Source organism: Balaenoptera acutorostrata, chromosome 10 (genome assembly GCF_949987535.1).
Source record: "Balaenoptera acutorostrata chromosome 10, mBalAcu1.1, whole genome shotgun sequence".
In the NCBI taxonomy this organism is placed as follows: domain Eukaryota; kingdom Metazoa; phylum Chordata; class Mammalia; order Artiodactyla; family Balaenopteridae; genus Balaenoptera; species Balaenoptera acutorostrata.
Window position 1 is genome coordinate 27,553,581 of NC_080073.1, and position 25,374 is coordinate 27,578,954.

Below are 25,374 nucleotides of genomic sequence, written 5' to 3' on the forward strand. Positions count from 1 at the left end.
ATTATAGGAGAAAGCCCAGTGTGGGAAATTAAATAGGCGTTGGTTGGCTGAGCCACAGAGAGAAGACAGTGAATGAATGTGTTCCCAGCAACCTCCTGCGGGTGCCTTTTTATGTCCACCATGCAGTGAACAATTCCTTTTCTCTAACTGTCCTTAAGAACTTGGAATAAACAGATGGTTAGAGGAAGGCAGCTAGGTGATGGAGATGCAGGAGAACCTCAGAATGGGGAGACAGCCATCATTTCCAATGACAAAAACTCACCGCCTTTCATAATGACAGAGGATATCTTTAGGCCAAGCTATAGACTCCATTCCAGCAAAGGCACCCTGTCAAGCCATGTGAGGTGCTGTCATCTTCATGATGTACCCCACGACACCCAACCCCAGGCCCACCCCACCCGCTGTACCAGCACCACATCCCACCCCGTGCACCCTAATCCCACACCATTCTGTTACTTAGCTCCAACCTTGGGTTTCCCATTTAGATTTTCTTTTTGACCATCTATATATTTTCTTATGAGTCAACCTCCAATGAAGACTAGAGTCTAAGCTCTCACAGCCGGATAGGATCTTGACAAGTCCAGGCTCCAGTGGATTTCCGGTTTCCGGTCTGGCATGTAAAGAGCTTGGAAGGCGTGGTTTTTGTCCTCACAACAAGAAAAAGGCTAAACAAAGGGAAAATCAGCAACTCTTCTTAGATCTATCAGAGAATTTTAGGTCACAGGGCAAACCGCTGCCCACAGATTTAGAGAGATAGACAAACAGATACAGAGAATCATAGCCTCCTGGAGCAGAAGACTGGGAGAAGAAATTGCTCCTGGAGGCATAAGGGCTTCCATTTGCCCCGTATGTCACTTCCAACAAAAGTGTTGAAAAGACAAAACACACAGTTTGAAGAGACAGGTATGGTAGAGATGTTGGAATTATCAGACTGGGAATTTAAATCAACTATGATTAATATGCTAAGGTCTCTAATGGCAAAAAAAAAAAAAAAAAAGTAGACAACATATAAAAACAGAAGGGTAATATAAGCAGAGTGTTGAAAACTCTAAGAAGGAATCAAAAGGAAATGCTAGAAATCAAATACTCAGGCTTTTGTCTTTGGGACAGAAAATATCAGTATAGTAGCCTCCCTACCCCTATTATAGAGATAAGTAAATTGAGACCCTACCGGTGGTTTGTCCAAGGTCACATAGCTAATGAGAAAATTAGGATTGATGCACAGATCTCCTGTATTTGATCTCCTCTGGCCTTCATTCAACAGGCATTTATCGAGTGCTTCTTCTGCACTGGGCAGAGCTAAACGTTGGACTACAGCAGTGATGGCCTTGGTCCCTGCCCTTATAAAGTTTATAGTATAGAATTTTCCTGAACTTCCTCTTTAACCGTGCCAAAGAATGTAAGTCCAGGAGAAGCCAACATGGTTCAATTTCACTTTCAACTTGAATCTCATCTACAAATGTGCATACGTGTGTGGAGAAAATCACAATTCACTGAATTCATTTCTTCAGTAAATGCTTGTTGGACATGTGCCATGTGACAGGCACTGCCCTAGGTGCTGGGGATACAGCCATCCTCAGACATAGCAGGGAAACAGACACAGATCCCCGCCCTTGAGGAGTTTACATTCTAGTAGGAGGAGACAAACAAGAAACCAAATAAAGAAGTACCGGTAATAATTGCTTCTTGGTAAAGTTCTAACTGTCCATGCTATGTAAATATTCCACCCACCCTCTTCCTGGCACTTCTAACCTTTCTTTTCTGGGTGGCTGGCAGTTCCTGTGACTAAGCTGGGAAAACCTTAGAGGAACAGATGTGCGGGGAGAACACTAAAGCTGAGGTTTGAACACATTTGATTTCCGATTCCTGGAGAGGAGCTATTCCAGTGGAAATGTCAGGTAGGCAAATTGGAGCCTCCATCCCTCCACCTCCCAGACAACCCAATTTTTACAAAGCAAACGCCTCATTTATGTAGATAAGAGGTAGTTTAGCTTTTCTAGTACGTTAAAGGGCCCGAATCACATCCTATCCATGAGTTTGCATGAAACACACTGCGATGGTACAATTGATTCGCTTGATGTAGAATATCATGCCGTCTGCCTGAAAGGCAGGCCAAAAGATTTTAATGCAGTTGTCTCCAGGCAATTATTAACTTTCCCTCTTAGCAACGGGACCAAGGAAGTTTGATTCCCCGAAATGACACTTCTCCCTTGTTAAAGCTGGCAGTTAGTTTTATGAACCACACCAATCTAACGCCCAGCTCGCATGAGCCATATACCTTGAATAAATGCAAATCCAGTCTCGGTCGCATGAATGATGACCTTATGCTGAGCATCACCATGGCAACTAATGACATCATCCCCCAACACCAAACTGCACAAAAATCCAGTTCTCCAAGGGTCCTTATTTGCCTAAAGTGGATGTGTTCTTGGCTTAGTCACATACGCATTCGTAAATATCACTCTGTTGTCAAAGGTTTGCAGTGGATGTTTACTGTCATTTTGGGAGGTATATTCCCTTTGTGGCAAATGTTTGTTTTTTGTTCATGAGGGGGGGTGGGGGAAATTCTGATGAAAATTACTGTGTGTATTTGATTAGCAACATTTGTTGATAACATATGGTCTGAGGAGGCTTCCGCAAATAAGAAGCTTTAAATAGTAAACAGAGATGTGACTGAGATGGAGCAGATGCTCGCCAAACACACAGTAGAAGGTTGCTTTGCCCGTAGATTTCTCCCTCCCTCCACCCAAGCACATCCCTCTCCCTTATTTTCTCCCCCAGATCAAAGTATTCACTTTCAAAGCAGTGGCCCTATGGAACAGGTTCGGAGAAATAATGTGCTGTGACTTTAAAAATCATCTACACCCTCCCCCAAATATGAATTATCTGTTACTCTTGTTTATTATTTGATATTAATAATGATGTAGTGTGACTGAATGAGTCAGCCAGCTCAAGTGGATCTGGAAGCAGCATTTGGGCACCACGTGTCTGAAATGCTGTGATATACAATCCCCAGTTTTCCAGTACACCAAGAGTGCTAGCAAGAGCTCCAGGAAGAATTTAGAGCAGCACATTGAATCGCCATGGGGTGAGCTCTCCTTGTAAGTGCATGTTTACAGTTTATCTTTGTGGCTGCGCTCTGGTGAGCATACGTACTTCTCATCTGCTAATGAAAATAAAAGTACTCCCATGAGCCGACGATTTAACTGTGTATATAGCAGGGGTCAGCAGACATTTTCAGTAAAGGACCAGAAAGTAAATAATTGAGGCTTGTTGGCCATAAGGTCTCTGTCGTAACTACTCACCTCTGCTTTTGAAGTGCAAAAGGCGATTTGTATCAATAAATAGATGGGCGTAACTGTGTCCTAATAAAACTTTATTGATGGGCATTGAAATTTGAATTTCATGTAATTTTCATGTGTCCCAAAATATTACTCTTCTTTTAATTATTTTCAGCCACTTAAAAATGTAAAAACCATTCTTAGTTCATCAGCCATACATAAGCAAGTAGTCAGCACACTTGACTCGTAGACCTTAGTTTACCAACCCCTGGTCTGTAATCCTGAAATGAAAGACTTACTTTTTTTGGTGCTTTCCACGTGCTGGGTATTGTGTTGAACACTGTATATGCAATAGTTTATCTCCTACTTATCCTTCCATCGACTCTCTGGGGTCAGTACTATTCTTATCCCCAGTTACAGGTGTGAAAGCCAAGGCTTCAGCTCACACCTAACAACTGTTATCATTTCTGGACGTGACATCACCCTAAGTAGAATAGCACATCCATAAGGGCAGCGCTGATATCTCATGCATCTTTGGGTCCACAGCAGCACCTAACACAGTGATTTGCACATCGTAGACATTCAGGAAGTGTTTTCTAAATGCAGGGCATAGTAGAGGTCTGAGCCCTCAGCAGTGGAAGTCAGAGCTTCATCCAACACCATGTGCACATGTAGGTTCGTGAGCTGGACTGTTCTTCTCTTTGTTCTCCAGCCTTTTGCAAAAGGTATTTGATTTGGAATGAGCACACATGTGTCAATCAATACATGTTCCTTCATGTTTGGAGGTGCCACTGTGGGTGATTGCATTTCCATAGTCTGCGCTTGTGTTGCTTCCGGTTGAAAAGACCGAAAATAATAACAGTAGTTCATTTTGTAACTCAGTGGTGCTTTCCAACATTATACTGTTGGCATCCACATTGCTTCCAGCTCTTGGCCTCCTGAGCTAACCACTCCTTGACCTTCAAAGACCTACGCCCTGCTCCTCAGAATGCTGTCCTTGCTGCTCTGTCGCCTGGGTCCCCTCTGCGTGCTGCCAGCCACTCTGTACACTTCAGGGGGTTGGTGTGCTCCGGGAAAACATCTGATCCCCAAGGAGATAAACCCTCACTTTGGCTTAAAGGGGGCAGTCACACTCTTGCATATTTCCTGTGTGGCATCTCTCCACAATCCCCTGAATCTGGTGACATGAGTATTTCCAATTTGTCACATCTTCCTAGTCACTAAACAAATATTTATCGGGTGCCGCCCTGTGCTTGGTACAGTAGATTTAACACACACACACACACACACACACACACACACACATACACATTATGCTCCTTGCCCCAAGGTATTAACCATCTAGAGAGACAGCCAGATACACACACAGAAAATTGTCACACTACACTCTAATACTGTGTTATGAGTTATGGAGAAGCAGCAAAGCTCTATTGTTTAATGCATGGGCTTTCAGGTCAGAAACTCTGAGTTTGAAGCCCAGCTCTGTGATAGTTTGAAACCCTGGCCCAGTTACTTAACCTCTCCAAGTCCTAGTTTCTCCATTGATAAAGTGGGGATAATCAGGATATACCTTGCAGACCTGTCAGAAGGATTAAATGAGATAACCCATGAAAAGCCCTCAGCCCAGGGCCTGGCAAACCATAAGCACTCGATAATTGGTGACTATTTTTAGTGCTTTTGTGAGCTAGCTGTACAGTGTGAGTATAGTAGCAGACATGATAAGATCAGGGAAGTGAGACACCTCACCCACTTGACTTTATGTACTTTATGTCCAGAGAGAAGTTAGTTAACCTTCCCAACTGCTCCTTGCCGTAAATACTATCAATCTCTGGTCTTTTCAAATCAAAGCAGAATTTTATTTCAGTCCTGGGAAACTTTTAAAAGAGATATTCATTTAAATAGCCACAGTCAGTGCTCAGCAAAGGAAAAGAAATGAGCAGAGAAGAAGGCAACAATGAGAAATAGATTCATTTATCATTACGTGGCTCCGCCAAAAGGCCAAGGTTCCACCACGGACTGGTTTGTCTGCAGGTTACGTAGCACTCTGTGAAGTATATTGAGCACGTGAAATAAATCTAATGCAGCCCAGAGTCCCATCCATTTTGAAACAGAACTTTGCAGTTGAGTTACAGAGGTAATTGATGTTAACTGGATCCAGGCACAGAGGAGCGAGTTGTGGCATTTGGGAGCAAGGCAACGCGGCGGCATGGCTAAGAGTTTGGGTTGTGCAGGCAGATTGCCATTTGCTCCCTGTGACCTTGGACACATGACTAATCTGCTCTCTGAGCCTCAGTTTCCTCATCTGTAACTATGGGGGTGATAGTTGTAAGTGTTTCACAGGATGGCCAAGAGGGCTTAAAAAGACAAAATACATGTATGACCATCTAACATTTTGGAGATAGGAATGTGTGACTAGCACATAGGAAGCTCTGGAGAAATATTAGCTGTTTTTGTTATAGTCAGGTCTTTCCATGGCTGGAAAAAGACAAAAAGTGGACACTTTCATGATTTTTTTTCCCAAAGGGGAGAGGGGCAGGGAAAGTGCTGATAACTAAATCTCCTTGGGGCTCCTATGAATAGGAAGCATTGACCAAAAGAAGGCAGGAGTGGTTTTCACCGAGTCCTGTGACTGTAGCGACCTCCCCTGCATGGCCCATCCTCTGGCCACGCTAAACAGACTGGGTGGCCTTGGGCTCAGAGCCTGATTCTCGAGCTTGTGACCGCTGCGGCTGCACAGGTCCCACACTCAGACCCTTTGGTGTCATGCTCCGCATTGCCGTCTTGAAATTCTTAATTATTTGATCTTTGAGCTCGAGTCAGTTTAGTGGGGTCTGATGGAATAATGAGCATGCGTTTGAGCAGAGGAAATCCTCAGAGAAAGGAAAACACTGTATTTTAGTATCTTTAATGGCACGTTTTCCTGCTTTTTGAACAGGGAGCCCACATTTTCATTTTGCACTGGGCCCTGAAAATGACATAGCTGGTCCTGATTAGACTTTCTTTTTTTTCCCGCTCCACTGGGCCAGGTAGCCATTTTGAAATCTGGTGGATAAATTGGGATTCAGTAGCGACCTAGCAACCTGAGGTGAGCCAAGGGTCATGGTAGGAAGCCAAGAGCACAGCTGCAGGCCTGGTGGAAAGGAGAAGCAAATCACTGTCCAAGTGCACAGGGGTTGTCAGGGCAGCCTCCAGTGGCTTCAACTCCATCCAGCTGATGGGGTCTCAGAGACCTCGCCCTGCCCCACGGTCTGAGTCATGTTGAACGCATTATGAGCTGAGCATCCTTGGGTAGCAGCAGGGGTTCAGGCAGACTGGATTCGTGCCCACTGAACAGGCCAGAAAATCCCTACAAACCAGTTTCAAGGACAGTGTCACAGGGATCCAGTGTGGGGAATTCCCAGGGACCTGGGATTAAGGCCTCTTTATGGCTTAGCGTTAGAGCATCTCATTCCAGAACTCTCTTTGTTTCCGGCAGGAATCTTCCTTATCTCCATGACGAAGCATGATAAATGCCCAAAGAGATTCACAGCACAATTAACCATAAACAGTAAAGTAATGATCATGTTTTTTGCCAAAATTGTTAATCATTAGTCATGCGTGTTATTGATAATCATGACGGTAATAGCAGCAAGAGCTATAAACTGGGAATTAAGAGATTTGTGTTCCAGCCCAACTTGATCACAATTCACTGTAATAAAATGCACAAGATCTTGAGGTTCTTCTCAGTTTTCTCATCTGTGAAATGGGTACAACATGAACTGTTTTACCTCTTACCCTGTGTAGTAGGAAGGGTAATGTCCATCTTGCTTGCCCAGCAAAGGGTCAGATACTTAGTAGTTGCTTAATAAATATGTGTTGAATGGATAACACAAAATATAAGTGATTATCACTGTTACTAGAATACATCTTGTGTATCCTTATTTGGGGAAGGGAAGGTAGCCAAAATTTGGGGGACTCTTATGCTATTCCAAGCCTGCTGCTATTTACTCTTTATAACTATTCTGTGAAATGATATTATTTTATAGCTCAGGAAACTGAGGTTCAGGGATGTTAATTAACTTGCCCCAAGTCCTGCAGTTTGTAAGTGACTCATCAGGATTTGAACTAAGAATGCTGGGTTCAAAACCTTATGCCTTGTCACGTTGCCTTTACTAGGACAAAGGTTCCCCTATCTTAGGAGCTTGCTGCTGTGGCTGATGTCCAAAATTAGGAGCTTCCATCTGTACATCTCACCTTTTGCTGTTGTGTTTGAAACCTGTTGCTTCTCGCCGTGTCTCATGTCCTCTTCGTGTCCTTCCCCTTTCTCTCTTGCGACTGTTGTGCTTTCTCAATGGTTCTTGCACACTTGGATCCCCATGGAGCTGGGCACCCCCTTATCTCCTTCTGGTGCTCTCTTACCAACACTCTAGAGTCCTCAGGTCTTTGAGTTTAGTTAATGGGATTTATTCAATTGAGTGCAACCTTGACGCTAGAAGTCAGAGTTCCATCATTTACAAAAGAGGAAATACAAACAGCCAATGAACACAGAGTAAAATAGTCAAGCCTGCTATTAATCAAGGAAAGGCCCATGAAAACAGCAGTGATTAAATTGGCCAGAAGAAAAAGTGAATAGGGACACCCAGAGTGGGCAAGAAGCCATGTGGTTTGCGCTCTTCTTCCCAGATGGTAGGAGGATAGTCACCAACTGTGTGGAGAGCGTTTTGGGAACAGGTGTCCCAAGCCTTGAAAGTTTCCACTGATGAGCACAGTTCCTGCAGCACCGTAGGAGCACCACCATGTTTGTTGATAAATGAACGAAGAAACGATCTCCCATCTAACTCTCCACTTCCCAAGGAAATAAACAGAGATGAAATTAAAAAGTAATGTCCAGCCCAATCTCAATAACAGAACAGTGGTTAAATAAATTATGATGCATCCATCAGGTGTAATATTATAGTCATTAAAAATAATATCAAATGAGTAACTTAAAATACGGAAATTGGCCATTACATAGGCAAAATGAAAAAAAAAATTTCTATACAACATTATATCTATTCCTGTTTCCTAGTTCTGTAAAAGAATATATATTTGCACAATTTATTTATTCAACAAATATTTATTAAGCATCTTCTGTGTGCTAAGTACTGTGGTAATGCAATATAAACAAAACACACGGTCCACGCACTTATGGAGCTTACAGAATATTAGAGGATTTAGCTGTTAAACAATCACGCAAGTAAATCAATCATTACAAATCCAATGATTGCTAGGACAGAAAATTAAACAGTATGTTCAAGAGAGTTTAACACTGGAACAAAATTGAGACTGGGAGATCAAGGGACATGTTCTCAGCTCTGGCTGAGCCCCTGAGAGGTAGCGGGTGAAGAGAAGGGTGGGGAGAAGCATTGCCAACAGAAGGAACCGTGCATGCAACAGCCCTGAGGTAGCACAATCAGGGGGCCCATGACACTCGAGTGGATGAGTGGGAGACCATACCACGGGGTCTGGATTGTGCCCAGTGCAATGGAACAGGTGCCGTGGAAGGGTTTAGGGCAGGGGCTCAATGCAATCCAGTTGATACTTCCTGAAGATCATGCTGATTTCAGGTACAGAGTGGATGGAGATGGCTCTGTAAGAATCGTGATGAGTGAATGAAAAGATCACATCTGAGGGGCCCATCAGGGGCTCATGTCAGCTCAGACTGGCCCTCTACCCAGATGCTAGGTAAGCCAGGCTCTCCTCTTGGGAAATCTACTGTGATTCCCAGAGACCAGTGAGTGGGGAAGGGCGTTTCCCACATCACATCCTTTGACCTTCGTTCCTCTTTAACAGGGCTAAACTAAGCTTCATCCATTGCTCTATTCAACATAACTTTGAATGCCAGTGGAAATGGGGCTCCCTGCCTTCCCACTACTATTGAGGTCTCATTGTAAAGTCAGGTGTTAGCTCCTGCCAAATGAAGCTCCATCTCAAAATCTAGAACAGCAGTTTCCAAGAACTAGGGATTCTTGGAAAGGCTACAAGAAAATATTAGTGGTTACCCTGGAATAGTTTGTAGGGATAGCAAATGCATGGGGCAAATTTCTCACCAACTCGATTTCATGCGAATTCCAAGTGATTCCTTCTAGTGCTCTGTGAAGACCCCTGGCAACTTTCTGAGCATCTGTCTTGCATTTGCCTAACAAGATAATTAACACTTTTTGTCATTCTGGCAGCTTGGGAGGGGAGGGGGATGTGACAGCCAGCATGCCTTGATGCCTCAATGCCTCGATGCCTCGGGTTAACCCTGCATTCACCCGACCCAGGAAGAAGGCGGGGCTAAGTTTAGCGTTGTCCAGGCGGAGGTCTCCGCACTGACCTCTCTGATTCTGTCTGCAGCTGGGGCACCCAGGGTGACTTCTCTACGACCCACGCACTGCCCGCTGTGAAGGTGAAGCTGTTCACAGAGAGCACAGGAGTCCTGGCCTTGGAGGACAAGGAGCTGGGACGGGTAAGTGCTCCCCATCACAAGGATTCTCCATCACAAGAAGCTGTGGAGGGCCGGAGTCCCCGGGTCCTGAGAGGCAGTACCGCCAATTTCTGATAAGCCCAGCTTCGAGGTTTGACTCCCTGGCTCTACTCTTCATTGACTGTGTGTCCTTGGGCAAGACCCCCAACCTCGCCAAGCCTCAGTTTCCCCTCTTTAAATCTGTGTGCATTGCAGAAGATAGGTCAGGAGTTCTCAACACCATGAGCCCCAGACACCCTTGAGAGCAAGGATGTGCAATACCCTTTCTATCGTGAAGCAAAAGTATTAGATAATTTAACAGACCGACACCCTAACGATTTTAAAATCAGCACAGTGACATAATATAAAAGAGACATAGAAGGGAAATTATAATAATTTCAAAATGTAAAGATTCAACCACAGCTGTACTGAAGACCCAAGGAAGGAGTCTTTTCTTTTCCCATATGGAGAATCACTGCGCAGGTGACAAAGTCCCCTGCAGAGGATGGGGGCTCAAAAACCCAAGTATCAGTAATTTACTGAAACAGTGAACCAATCTTGGTAACAAAGTTTCCTTGATTTCCCTGGAAAAGTGCCAAACACACTTATAGTGTATATGTAAAAGAGATTTAGGAGCTAGACTCAGTTAATCACCAGCAGTTTTTTCTACCTCCGTTCATATCTGGTGGGAATATTCAAAAATCAGGTGGGTTGTACGATCGCTGAGGAGTAGCTCGCTCACTGCAGGATGATTAGTATCCCTGGGCCCCGCCCATTCAATACCAGCAGAGCCCAGCACCAATTATTTTGTCAACCAAAAATATCCCCCAAATTTCTGAAACATCTCAAGGGGTGGTACCAATCCCTTTGAGTACCACTGAGATAATAATTCTTTTTTTAAAAAATATTTATTTATTTATTTGGCTGTGCCGGGTCTTAGTTGTGGCACACGGGCTCTTTTAGTTGCAGCATGCAGACTCTTAGTTGTGGCATGCATGCGGGATCTAGTTCCCCGACCAGGGATCGAACCCAGGCCCCCTGTGTTGGGAGGGCAGAGTCTTAACCACTGGCTCATGAGGGAAGTCCCAAAATTTTCTAGTAGTCTTTTTTTTGGGGGGGGGGGCCACACTATGCGGCATATGGGATCTTAGATCTTAGTTCCCTGACCGGGGTTTGAACCCGCGCCCCCTGCATTGGACGCACAGAGTCTTAACCACTGGACCGCCAGGGAAGTCCCCAATAATTCTTATCTGAATAATTTCTTTTATAATATCTTCTTACATCTCAGCTCTTGACTCTGTACCAAACAGATTTTCAGAACACAAGTTGGATTTGTTCCTTGCTAGCTTAAAATGCTTCTATGCCTCCATACCGCTTATAATAAAATCTGAACTCTGTAGCACAGCCCACAGAGACTCGGGTGATCTGGCTCCTGCCCACCTCCCCAGCCTCATTTGCTTTCGCCTTTCCCCTCATCCAGTATGCACCAGCATCGCTGGCCAAATTTTAGTCCCTCAAATAAACCGAATTATTTCTCATCTCAGCAGGCTTCGTCTCTGCCTGGAGCACTCTCCCCACTGCCCAGCTCTTCCAAAGGCCACTTGCTTCTCTATATAAATGCCACCTCCTCCTCGGAGAGCCCTTTGCTGACTGCCCATCCGCCTTCATTTACTACTTCAGCTCCTCCCCGTTCACATCCTCCACCGAACCTATCACCAATGAGACAGAATTTACAGAAATGTTGGCTTCTGTCTCCCCCACTGGACTGGAAAACTCCATGGGGAGAGAAACCTATTTTTTTCCTTTTTTAAAATTAAAGTGTAGTCAATTTACAATATGTTATTGGTTTCAGGTATGCAATGTAGTGATTCAATATTTTTTATAGATTATACTCTATTTATAGTTATTATAAAATATTGGCTCTATTCCTTGTGTTACACAATATATCCTTATATCTTATTTTATACATAGTGGTTTGTACCTCTTAACACCCTACCCCCTTTTTGCCCCTGCCACCATCCCTCTTCCCATTGCAAGGGAGATACCATGACTGTGAAACTTAAAATTATTTCGTTCACCACCCTATTCCTATACCCAGAGCCCAGCACATAGACTTAATAAATTTCATTTCTACTGGTTGAATGCATAATCCCTTCTGAAAGCTCTGTGACATTAGCCAATAAATTTAACCTCTCTGATCCTCTGATACAGCATCTGTAGAAAAATGACAGAATATCCCAAAGCAAGCACACAGGTACACACACCTAAGAACACCAGCAAGAACACATTAACCACGCTTTCTTTTGTTTTTAATTAATTAATTAATTTGTTTATTTTTGGCTGCGTTGGGTCTTCATTGCTGCGTGCGGGCCTTCTCTAGTTGCAGCGAGCGGGGGATACTCTTCGTTGCAGTGTGCGGGCTTCTCATTGCTATGGCTTCTCTTGTTGCGGAGCAGGGGCTCTAGGCGCGCCGGCTTCAGTAGTTGTGGCACGTGGGCTCAGTAGCTGTGGCTTACGGGCTCCAGAGCACAGACTCAGTAGTTGTGGCACACAGGCTTAGTTGCTCCGTGGCATGTGGGATCTTCCCGGACCAGGGCTCAAACCCACGTCCCCTGCATTGGCAGGCAGATTCTTAACCACTGCACCACCAGCGAAGTCCCCTTCCTTTGTTTTTTCAATTCCTTAATCTGGCTTTCATCTATAGAACTGACCTGGAATCATATTACTAGGACCTAGACCGCAGATGGAAGTAAAACAAAAGGTAAACAAGGCTGATAGCAAAAAGAGTGCCCCCCACAAAAAAAGAAAGGGAATGAAAGAAAAGAAGAGGTTTACCCATTTTCTTTGGGAAATGACAAATATTCACTTCTGTCCCTAGGGAAAGAGAGACACACAGAGTGGGGGAAGGACCCTGCCTTTTCTTTTTCTTCAAACCTTTCTTTTTCCATGAAGACATGAATCAGGAAGCAGGAGAGTCTCAGAGACCTAGAATATCAGTGTTAGAAGAGGCAAGTCCAGGAACCATCAACCTGAGTCCACTCCATGGGTCTCAGGAGCCCCTTGAAACCGTTTACACATGTTGGGGGGAGGGGCGTATGTGCATTTTTCTGGACTTGCTAATCCAAAGCATTCACCAGCTTCTCAAAGCTGTTTCCGCTCGAAAAAGTTAAAACACACTGGGCTAGTCAAAGTCTTTTCTTTATAGAGGAGAAAATTGATTCCTGTGGAAGGCAGGAGACACCCCCCCAGAGCCACCCAGTTAGTTGGGGCCCATGCACAGTTGCATGTTTACCGCTGGCCAGGCTACTGTCCTGAGAGCTCTGTGTGCAGCCCCTCACTGATTCTTTATCTGAATCCTATGAGGAAGGTCCGGTTATTACTCCTCCTGTACAGACCACTACACTGGGGCCCAGAGGAGGTAAGTGACTTGCCAGGAATGATGCCACGTCATCTCTATTTTTACTACACGGCGTTGTCCCTATGCAGAAATAAAAATCTTGGCTCTGCTGTTGGGGTGAAGGCCACGAGCTTGCCATTAATCTCTTAACAAATCATACTCTCCTCCAGTCTCATGACACATTCCCCCAGATACTAGTTGATACTTCCTTCCTGCCACAGAAACTTTCCACCTTTGCGGTGGAGCCCACCTGCCTGGCCCTTGCGCTGGTGGGACGGGCGCCCTCTGCTGGCAGCACCTCCACAGACAGCGGCTGGGGGACAGAAGTGCTCTTTTTTAAAGTGATCCCTTGGACCCCTTGGAAAAGTGTTTCTACGTGCTGATTTTTCCCAAGTTTAGGAGGACATAGCCACATTCAAGATTCTGGTGCTGTATTCATTCACCCAACAGTATTTAGTTTGTTCCATTTTTATTTTTATGTTTCCTTTTTGTTAACCTTTGAACTGAAAAAATAACTCATGCATATAGTAAAAGATAATCAAAATGGGTATGTAGTGAAAACTAATGATCCCACCCAACTGACTTGAGTATCTTTTCCCAGAGAAAAACCTTGTTTTCAATTTACTGGGCATTCTTCCCGAAATATTCTATGCATGTACAAGCATAGCATATACAAGCATATTTGTATATATCCCTCTTAAAATAAAAAAGAAAGAGAGCACAGTTGGAAGTTACTGTATGCATACTGCTCTGCACTTTGCTTGAAATATCAGGATATTTGGAGATTAGTCTGTATCAGCCCATACTGGCTTCCCTTTTGTTTCCATAGCTACATACACTATGTAGATATATCATAATTTATTTAGATTGTTTCCAGTCTTTGGCTGTATAAACAATGCCTCTATGAATAACATTGAGTTTATTTCTTTGCACATATGTGTGTGTGTGTGTGTATATATATATATATATGTAGGATAAATTTCAAAAAAAGTATCTTGCTGAATGAAATTTGAATTTTGACGGATACTACCAAATTGTCCCCTAAAGAGTATACACCAATTATAATTTCACAAAAGGCATGAGAGAGTTTCTTTTCCTCCACACTCTTGACAACAGTGCAATACTCTCAACCTTGTACTCATCAAATAGGGTTACGGGCCCACTGTGTCCATTCATTTGCGCTATGCACTGAGCAAACAGGAATAACGACAGTCAAAAATCCTTAACCACACAGAACGTAAGGAATAGAGACATAAAACCAGAAGTTACAATGCAGTGTGGTGAGTGCCCTGCTAGAGAAAGGACACCTGGGAAGCACACAGCAAGGGGACATAATCTAGTCTGAAGAGCAGGCACCCCTTCCCGGGGGAATGCAGAGGTAAGGAGAGACATAGAGGCTAAGTGCTTGAGAGGATCAGCCAGGTAAAGGCTCAGGGTAAAACCGTCCCCCAGAAGGACCTGCCCAAATACCCAGGTAACTAAGAGAAGCTGGGGCTGGCTGACATACAGCTTACTGCAGAGGATGGGTTGTGTTCCCATATCAGTATCACCACATCAAAGCACAGCACACATGGGCCTCGGCTGAGATGACAGAGTACTCAGCTAGCAGCCTGGAATGTCCAGATGAGGTGTGTGGACTGCTCGGGACTCATGTGCACCCATAAGGACCCTAATAATTCAGTGGGGCTGACACTTACAAAGGAGTCGCCGGCCCGTCGGGCACGTGGCGGAGTGGGGATGAAGATGGAGGAGGACTGCGGTGACATCTCTCCATCCACCCTAGAGAGGAGGTGTCCCCAGGGAGCGACCACGGCGGGGAAGAAGCCTTTGTGGAGCGGCCAGTCGTGAGCTGCGGCCATTTGTGTCGGCGAATGGACACCATATTGCCGGTGGGAAGCGCGCCCAGGATCCACATGGTGGATGGCCTGTTAACAAGCTCCGGGTGCCCAGAGCGCCCCACCCGCTTTGATTTTGCCAAGCAAGCAGACGCAGAAGGAGGCCCTGGGCCTTACCTGCTGCTGTTCTGGCCCTGGTGGGGTTTCTTTTACCAGTTCCTCCCCTTCCTTGTTTCCCAGCACATCACCCACCGACCCAGCCCCACCTCTCAGCCCAAACTAGCACAGCGGAGAAGGTCAGCTACGCTGAGATCGGCAAGTCCTTCCTCTCCATCTTCCACAGTCTGGGGTCTCAGGATACGGAACATGGTACAAGGTGACATACAGGGACAGGTGTTATCTCGAGAGATAACACAAGAGGTCTCCACGACCCCGTGGCACCCTGACTTACTCATTTCCTTCCAGCACCCTAAGGCATATCACTGTTCACTAGTGCCAGTCACGTGAACTGCTACATTTTATGATAGAATTTCAACTAAATTAACCCTCACAAAATGAGCAAATGGCCGAAAAGACTATTACAGCAGAGCTATGATCTGAAGATAATACTGGTGTTGCAAGCCTGGCAAACAACGTGAAAATGGTAGAGGTGACATCAGTCCTGCTAACAAGTAGTTCTGCCATCCACGTCATGAGATAAAAACAGTGCGGGTGCACTCAGGATGAGAGGTCAATGGAAACGTTTTGAGATTATCTACAAGTCCGCTTGAACCACGGATTCGCATCCGGTATCCTCAACAATGAGCCTTGCCTTACATGTATATGGTACCATAACTTATAGCGCATAATGGTACAAAGCCACCACAGTTACCAAGATATTTAAAAATAGAGTTTTTTGGGAATTCCCTGGCGGTCCAGTGGTTAGGACTCTGCACTTCCATTGCAGGGGGCACGGGTTCGATCCCTGGTCAGGGAACTAAGATCCCGTGAGCAGCGCAGCACAGCCAAAAAAATAAATAAATGAATTTTTAAAAATAAAAATAGAGTTCTTTATCTTTAGCCCATCTTTTTAAAACTTTTATATTTGTGTATGTTTTATGAGATATGTAATAATGCAGTATATTAATACAAGGTAAACATACATCATGTAAAAGATACATGGATATATATTTGACTGATATTTATATATTTATATTGATATATTTTTATATTACTAGTGATCTATTTAAAGATATTTGGCTTATTGCTCAAAAATATTTTACTGAAGTAGGGCAGGATCAAAAAAAAAAAAAGTTGGCAGCCTCCGGTTTGAAAAATCAGGCCTTCTTGTATTTTAATCATGTCATTAGACCTTGAGAAGCCTCAAATGTTGGGTTTAGCAAGAATATACAATATTTTTTTCATCGAAGAGAGGAAATTTAGTGGAAAAAAGAGGGCTGGGCCTGGAATCAGAAGGGGTCAAAAATCAGAGCAAGCAAGGCATGTCAAGTGGGCTGATTTCATTTTCCTGCCATGATCTTCTCCTCTTCTCAAAGCTCTTGTTCCACAATCACACAGAAAGCCGTGTGTGTCTACTCTGCAAGCACAGGCCAAGCTTGCATGATGGCGGTGAGGCCGACACAGCACCTAGAAGGCTAGAACGTCCACCCCTGAGACTCTGAGCCCCTCCTGTCCCTCTGCAGAGGTGAAAGAAACCCAGGAAAGGAGCCTGCCTTCCCTGTCCCTGGAAAAACCAGACAGCCTGCACCAAAGCAGGGCACACTGCACCAAAGCAGGGCACACTGCCACCGCGGAAACAGATCTTAGCAGGCCCAGCTTTGGTTGTGCCTATATCTCGTCCACATTCCCTTCGTTTAGGGGATTTTCCAAATATTTCACTCCTCCTTGAATGCACATTTCCTAGACCCCATGGGGCTCCTGAGTGAGAACTCTTTCGTCGCCTCCTGAAAAAGCGGATTTACTGGAGAAGTGGGTTGCCTTCTGGGTTCACTTACAGCATCTGTGACAGTGAGAACTGGGACAGAAGACGCAAGTCACAGCACCGACTCTGAAGCACCCTGGTGAAAGGCATTTCCTAAGAGCAGGTCCTTCTTCAAGCTGCATGCGCTTCCCTCTGGGCCAGGACAGTGTTGGGTGCTGTGTGATAAGACATCAAGTCCAGGTGAAATCACACTGAAATGTGGGACCCTAAGCACATCCCTTCTCACCTCTAAGTCTCACATTTCTCATGAAATATGGTCCCTTCCCTCTTCCCCTGCAGCCTCGGAAGGATTTCTCCTCTTGACATAGCGGAAGAAATCCTGATGAATGGAAAAAAGAGTAGACTAGATGTTCTCTGTAATATAGAAGGACACTCCTTTCTCTTATACATCCATCTTCTTATTTGAGGAGAGTAATGTGTGGAGTGCATTCTCAGTTCAGGGTTGTTTTAGTACTTCTGAACTTTAGAAAAGTACAAAAGCAGGATCACAGAAATCGTGATCCCTACTCTTACAGAATTAGCCAGAGAGAGAGAGAAGAGAGCAAAGAATGCCAGTTTGGTCCTCAGGCCGGGCTGCTTGGCACCAGCCAGCCCTGGAAGGTGGAGCCTTGGATCTGAGTCCGATGCCCAGGCCTCCACTTCATTTAACTGCCTTCCTGCTGGCTGTGGGACGTGGATGAGACCCTCAATTCTCAGCAGCCAAGTTTCTCGTCTATGAAAACATGCCCATAACAGTGTTCCTATTTTCTGGCTAATATGATTGTCCTTTTTCCCTGCAGGTTATTCTCCATCCCACCCCCAACAGCCCCAAACAGTCAGAGTGGCACAAAATGACAGTCTCCAAAAACTGCCCCGATCAAGACCTCAAAATCAAACTTGCTGTCCGAATGGATAAGCCTCAAAACATGAAGCATTCTGGGTAAGTGTTCCTTCTCTGAGTGGTAATTTTGGACCCACCCCATTCATTTCTTAAAATATTTAAAAATAAAAATAAATAAAAGTTGATCTTCAGAGAACGACATGGAAGAAAAGCCAAAGAAATATGAGAGATTATTAAAATACCTGACTTTGATATTTACTATATAAGCTTCCTCAATTCTTATGATTACTGTATTTGCATTTGCTAAACCATCAGGATAGGGTCATTGCCTTATCCTTTTCTAATAGAATTTCCAGTACAGTTCAAAACCTTCCTAGACTCATGCTGGGTGATTCTGGTCTAAGAGGTTTTACTGGCTTCACATACCTCCTTAAAGGCATCCAGATCTTTCAGATTCTCTGAATCATGCACTTACACCTTCATTAACAACCATATCCAGGAGGTGTAAGCAGTTGCTGTAGGCGACGTTCAAACAATCAACTCACGTTGAATCAGTTTTAGTGTTGAGCATAACATTTAAATTAACCAGAGAGTAGAAATTTTATGATTGTCTTCAGTTTCTTAAGGTTTGAGAGGAAAGACCAATTAAGTAATCTCAAGTAGGATAAAAAGAATAGGTAAAATGTAGTTTTATTTTGCAGATCAAACCAATGGTTTGTATAGGAAATGTTTATTGGCAAGTGGGTATATGCTGAACCCCATTGCCTGTTAAACTAAATTGCTTGGACACCACTATCTCAGAAAATGTGACCACTTAGAAAGGAGCTGGGCCATTTAACTCTGACTAGGGGAATGTTTAACCAGCGGAAGGGAATGGGTTGTTTTCCAAGGATTCTGCAGGTACCATTTGCCAACCAGCTATCATTCTGCTTATGTGTTTGTGAAAGGACTTAAAGTAATAAAACTGACATGAAAATTGAAGCTTGGTTATGTGCTAGAGATGTGGGGAATTCAAAAACCCAATACCAGGGCCTGACTGGTCACTGATTGAGACAGATTTAAACAGAAGCCCGTGAGAGGTTCAGGAGGGCGCGGTCGGGATAGGAGGTATACATCCCAGCAGCTGAGCACACCACAGCAGCATGCAGTCAGAGTAAGGAGCAACGCCCTGGCCTTGGTGCCTCAGAGTTCTAGGGAACAAAGAAGGCTCAAGGCTCGAGTGAAAGATAGATACTTACTAGGGAGGGTATTGGAGGGGGTCGGGCATGGGGAACTCCAAAGGAAGCAAAGGTCTCCCACCAACTAGAGACTGGCTGCTGAACCTGAGCTCTGGCTTGGATTTGGAGAATTTCCATGGCATTGTCTTTTTTTTTTTTTTAACACCTTTATTAGAGGATAATTGCTTTACAATGTTGTGTTAGTTGCTGCTGTATAACAAAGTGAATCAGCTGTACGTATACCTATATCCCCATATCTCCTCCCTCTTGTGTCTCCCTCCCACCCTCCCTATCCCATCCCTCTAGGTGGTCACAAAGCACTGAGCTGATCTCCCTGTGCTATGCAGCTGCTTCCCACTAGCTATCTATTTTACATTTGGTAGTGTATATATGTCCATGCCACTCTCTCACTTCATCCCAGCTTACCCTTCCCCCTCCCCGTGTCCTCAAGTCCATTCTCTACGTCTGCATCTTTATTCCTGTCCTGTCCCTAGGTTCATCAGAACATGGCATTGTCTTGAGGCCAAAGTATTCCTAGAGTTTTAGGTGGGATTTTGGCAAAGGTCTTCTGCCTGTGGCCGTGAGAAGGCTGTAGGGGAATGAGCCAGGCCCCTGCTATACACTCTGTCCTTTTTCAGCTGTCCACGATGAGGGGCTAGCTTTGCCTCATTTCAATTACCATCTCATGAAAATGATTGTGACATGTTTCTAAGGTCAGCTTTTCCTCCTTCTTATCATATTACTGGCATATATTCCCAAAATGTTAAATGGGATTTCTCCCTAATATCCCTTCCTCTGCAATAAAAACATCCTAGTTTCAAGACAAAGGATTTGAGAATTCTGTTAGGTTCCTATAGCACCCAGGAACAGCGTTTGTGTCTTAAGCAAAGCGTTGGCTCGTAAATACTCAGTAAATATTTGCTAAAGGAATGAGAGCATGAGTGAGCAGGATGGAGGGAAAGAGGGCGAAGTGAAGAGGGTAGAGCAGACAAAAAAGAGAAACAGAAATATGAATGAATATATCTGTCCTTAAACCTACTTTTTAAAGAAACTTCCTTAAAAAGATCAGTAGCTCAACCCACTTTCTAGGCCCCTTTGAAGCTCTGTGCTAGGAGTTTTACAAACACTCTCTTGTTTAATCCCCACGACAAGCACTTGACGTAGGTATTACTTTCCTTATTGGACAAATTCCCATTTCCCACATTCTCTTCATTTTTCTAACCAATCTGGATTAAGAAATTTTTCTCTTGATTCATTTGTAAAATTACTAACATATTTCAGACCATCTTGACCCTACGGATGATAGAAGAAATCTGTAACTCACTTCTGAGAAGCTCCACAGTGATTTCATTTTACTAGGCTGCCATCTAAAAATCACCCCTGCCAGGAAATATACCAGGAGGGCCTAGGGCAGCTCTGAAAGGTGGACAGTGGGTGCCTTAAAAACACTGTCAGACCCACTGTGGCCTAAATCAGGGCTGGACAACCTTAGCTACCCAAGGGATGATTCAAGGAAAATAAAAATGTTGTGAACTACATTTTTTTTCCATTTAAACATAAAATAGCTTTATGAAGCCCTATTATATGGGGAAGGAGGATAGAAATATCAGAACAGTGTCACAGCTTACAGAATGAGAGAGAGAAAGGAATTTTTAAGAATCAACTCTGAGGTTATAAATTGTGTCTACTTCGATGTTTATTAAAACCTAAAGGAAACCTCATAATTACTGTGAATTACTCCTTGTTGCTGGATTGTGGTTCCTGGAATAAGCCACTGAGCCATTCAGAATAACTTTATTGAATAGAAAAATGTCAGTGAGAAAATCAACACTGGCTTTTGGCCTTAAGACATGAGTATTGGGGATATCTGAGAATGAGCAGCGCCTCGGTGGCTTTCTAATTTTTCATCTTTTATACCCATATGGTGTTTTCAAGTTCAGGAAGTGCATTCACATACATTATGTCATTTTATCCCTGAAACAGCCTCCCAAGGATTAGTTATTATTATCCCTCCATCTTAATAAATGGCCTCTCCCTTCACCCAGTTGCTCAGACCAACATCCTCAGCGTCATGTGACACTTTTCTCTCTCTCTCACCCTTCATCTCATCCATCATCAAGTTCTCGTCACTCCACCTTCAACGTAAATCTAGAGTTCAACCTCTCATCACCACCTCCACACCCTCATTCTCCCTCTCAGCTTTTACCTGTTGCACTTGTCTTGTCAGCAGTCCCCCCGCTGCTGTCCTTGCCCCCTATAGGCTCTTTCCCACCCTGAAGCCAGAGTAATTTTTTTTTTAAACACAAGTCAGATCCTGCCACTTGAATGCTAGAAAATCTCCAGTGATTCCCCATCTCGTTCAAAATAAAAGTCAGTGTTGTCTCTGTGGCAACAAGGCCCTATCTAATAAGGACACCACTACTATCTGACCTTGATCACGGCTCTAGCCTCCCTGGCCTCCTTGCTCTTCCCTGAAGACTTCGTGTGTACCCCCACTGCAGGGCCCTTGTCCCCACTGTTTCCTCTGCCTTGGATGCCCCTTCTCCCCCACCCAGAGGTCCACATGGCTCCCCTTGATTTCTGTGTGTCTCTGTACCTTATCAGAATGCCTTTCCTGGCCCATCTGTGTCCTCTGTCTGTCTCTTACTCTGCTTTGTTTTCACCAGAGCACTTACAGTCATCTCACATACCAGCTATTTCTTCATTTATTATTTTGTTGTCTGTCTTCCCCACTGGACTTTGAGTTCCTTGTCAGCAGGGGCATCTGCCTTCTTTGTTCGAAGAGGCTAGTACAGGGCCTGACATGTAGTAAAAGTCCAATAAATTAGTTGTTGCATAAATGAATGTGAATGAATGAATCTCTACGAATAAGGAAACTGAGGATTAGAGTGGTGAACACACTTGCCCAAGTCAGAGTAAGCATCAGAGCCAGGTCTAGAATTGTGTTATTTCTTTCCATTTGAAATGAAAGAAATCAACTGAGGACCTGAAACATGAATAAAATACAGAGCTTCCCATGGCTCCACTTGGAATTCATTCAGTGAACCGCAGCTTATAAGTCTTAGCCATGCTTTTTTTTTTTTTTTTGGCTGAATATTTTTAATTTAATAAAAGCTATAAAACTTACATCCAAAAAGTTCAACAAACCCATGTTTAAGAAACATGAAAAAAATTACAGCAAGGTACAGTGTAAGTATAAAGCTAATAACCAGTGATAAAGAGAAAATCATAAAAGCAGCCAGAGAACTAAGAAATGTTACACACAAAAGAACAAAACAGTTCTTGTTAGAAGCATTGCAAGTGAGAAGACAGAGGAGCAACACCTTTAATGTACTCAAGTCTATATACGCAATGAAAACATCTTTCAAAATGAATGACAAAATAGTTACCCATGTTTCTTAAAATCCCCTTTCCTCTTCCACCTTCTTAGCTGTGCCATTGCTCTAGACTTGTTTTCAAAACCATCACACTCCTCTCCCTTCCCCATAAGTCCCCAAGACACCACTCATATTGACACAGACTCTCAAACAGAACTATCTAGACTGACCTAATTCAGTATATTTAGGACTCCACTTTATTTCCTGTTGGCTTATTTTCTATAATTAGATCAATTAAACCAAGTTAGTTGATAGTGTTGTTTAAATCTTCTAAATCTTTACTGATTTTCTGCAAATTATTGAGATTGAGGTATTGAAATCTGACTTTAATTGTGAATTTGTTTGTTTCTACTTAAGAGTTCTGTCCATCTTTGCATCATATATTTTGAAGCTCCGTTATTAGATGCATAAACATTTAAGATTACTGTGTCTTCTTGATGAATGGACCCTTTTATCATTATAAAATGATCTCCTTTATCCCTGGTAATATTCTTGGTCCTGAAATTTATTTTGTGTGACGGTAATAATAAATATAACCACTCCAGATTTTTTAAAAACCAATGTTGGCATCGTAATTCCTTTCCCTTCCTTTTATTTTTTGCCTCTTTGTGTCTTTAGATTTAAAGTGCATTTCTTGCAGGGAGCATAGAGTTAGGTCCAGTGAGCACTTACTAGGGGCCAGTTACTGTGCTAGCAACTTGACATGCATCATCTCCATCTGTCCTCACAACAACCAAATGAAGTAGATCCTATGCTATCCCCATTTTACAGCTGATTAAACTGAGGCATGGGGCAGCTAAGCCTAAGGACCTAAGGACCCAGAATTCCCACCTAGGTATTTCCACCTTGAGTTTGAGATGTAACCCCTCAGCTAAACTTTGGCTCACTGTACTAGAATGTTGATTATCTATTCATAAATCCAGATTTCCAAATATCTGGATGGCCTGAAGAGGTAGCTGAGGGTCACTAATGCCCACACAGGTAGATCTGTCTATGGAATGAAGAACTGGAGGGGGGAAGCCACCTGTATGTCTACAATGACAATTCCATCTGCTCCAGGTACTTTTCATTCTGCTTAATGAGCGTGTTTCAACCTAAGAAAATATAGAGCCACAGCTGACTAGACAGAAACTGTACATTGTAGCCCTCAATTTTTCTTGGTCTTGACATCTGGTATGTGCCAAATTAGCAATAAATTCTGAGGAAGCCTCAGAGGGAAAGCCTTCTTTCATGCAAACCAAATGATACTTTCCAAAGGAGGATTGTTCATTTTCCTCTGATTCCACTCAGCTTTCCCATTCAGAAGGCTTCAACCACAAGTCCTCTCTGTTTGATTGGAATAGCCATTCATGTTCTTAGTTCAATAAAGAAACCAAAGTTTGTCATCTATAAGAGGAAGAATAGCATGCTGAAGAGGGCCCTCTGGAACCAGAGTGTTCTGGGTGTAAATTCTGGCTATGTCCTTCACCAGCTTGGCACCCTAGAGAAATTACTTGACCTTTCTGAACTTCAGTTTCCTCAGCTATAAAATAGGAGTGATAACATAATGACACACCGAGTAATAATTGCTTACTTTGTGCCAGATATTGTTCTAAGCACTTTATGTTTCATTAACTTCTTTAATCCTCACAGCAACACTTGAAGTAGGTACCATTATTACTGTCCCCATTGTACAGATGAGAAAACTGAGGTAGAGATAAGTTTAGTAACTTGCCCAAGGTCATACAGGAACGTAAGCAACATAAGCTTAAGCAACGTAAGCTCCAGATTCAAGCTCATAACCCTTCCAGGTGGGTATAATAAATTCACATAAAGTACCTGGCACAGCACGGAGGACTAGTAAGACTTCACGAGCAGTAGCTAGTATTTTTATTATGAGGGAAAAAATTAATGATACCATATGAATTACATTCTGTGGGTTCATGTGAACTCCTTTTCCTACTTCCATTCTCATCAGTTAAAACTATAAACACTTCAGAGGTCGGAGCTGTGTTTGTTGTTTTGAATCTCTTTATGTGGATTCAAGTTAAGAAGTAAGAAAAATTGGTAGTAGCGGCCAGAAAAGTATGAGAGTTACAACCTTACTAGGCATTACTACAAATAGAAAATTTTTCACCCATTGTCTTTATTTATCTTTTAATTCATCTATTTCCCAATGTACATATGTCCAAGGAGATTTCTTGTCACATATTTAGCTATTAATATCTACTCGTAACAATATGCTTACCTCTGTACTCAAAGATGTTTTATAATAAGGCTGATATTTATTGTGCATCTACTTCCTGCCATGCCTCGTGCTTATACTTCACAGGCATCATCTCATTTAATCTCCACAACCACCCTGCAAGAGAGGGACCATTCCTGGCCCTGTTTTCCAGAGCACCGAGTGGTGAAGCATCTTGTCCAACATCTCAGATTAACCACTAGAATTGGAACACTATACTCTTAATCGGTACAGACCGATAACCCTGTCTCTCCTTAGACCTGGCTGAGGGTTCCTGTTATGTCCATTTCTGCCATGGATACACTTATATATTATTTCAAGAAGGTTAAGAGCACCGTCCAGGGCAGCTAGGTAATCCACGTAACCAGAGCTGACCACGTTGGGCTCGGGGCTGATGCACTTACCAGCTGTCCAGCCACTTCCACGGCCTCAGCCTCAGTCCAGCCGCCATCCTCTCTCTGTGGTCTGCACCACTGTAACCATCTCACTGGTGTCCCTGCCTCCTCTCTTGCCTTTTCCATCTACAGTGCATTAACCACTCAGCAGCCACTGGGATAATCTTAAATAGAAACATAATTGTGTCACTCCCCTGCTTAAAACCCTTCCATAGTTTCACATCCTTATTTAGATTGAGTGTATTCCTGATCTAATTTGCCCATTAAAAGCTCACTCTGTCTGCCATGTAATGAAAAGAGTTAGAGTGAAAGCAGGGAGACCCGAGAGGAGCCTCTTGCTGTGGTCTGGGTAGACATGATGGTAGCTTGAATGGGGAGTAG

The 25,374-nt window shown here is 43.6% G+C and overlaps 1 protein-coding gene across 14 annotated transcripts in view; it reads left to right on the forward strand.

Annotated features, from left to right (window-relative positions):
• Positions 1–25,374, forward strand: part of CADPS (calcium dependent secretion activator) — a 482,411-nt gene that overhangs the window by 276,106 nt on the left and 180,931 nt on the right. For all 14 annotated transcript variants that reach the window (XM_057554533.1, XM_057554534.1, XM_057554535.1 and 11 more), the window contains exons 7-8: positions 9,639–9,750; positions 17,740–17,879. In XM_057554533.1, coding sequence (XP_057410516.1) covers positions 9,639–9,750; positions 17,740–17,879 — 252 coding nt within the window. The remainder of the gene's footprint in view (positions 1–9,638; positions 9,751–17,739; positions 17,880–25,374) is intronic.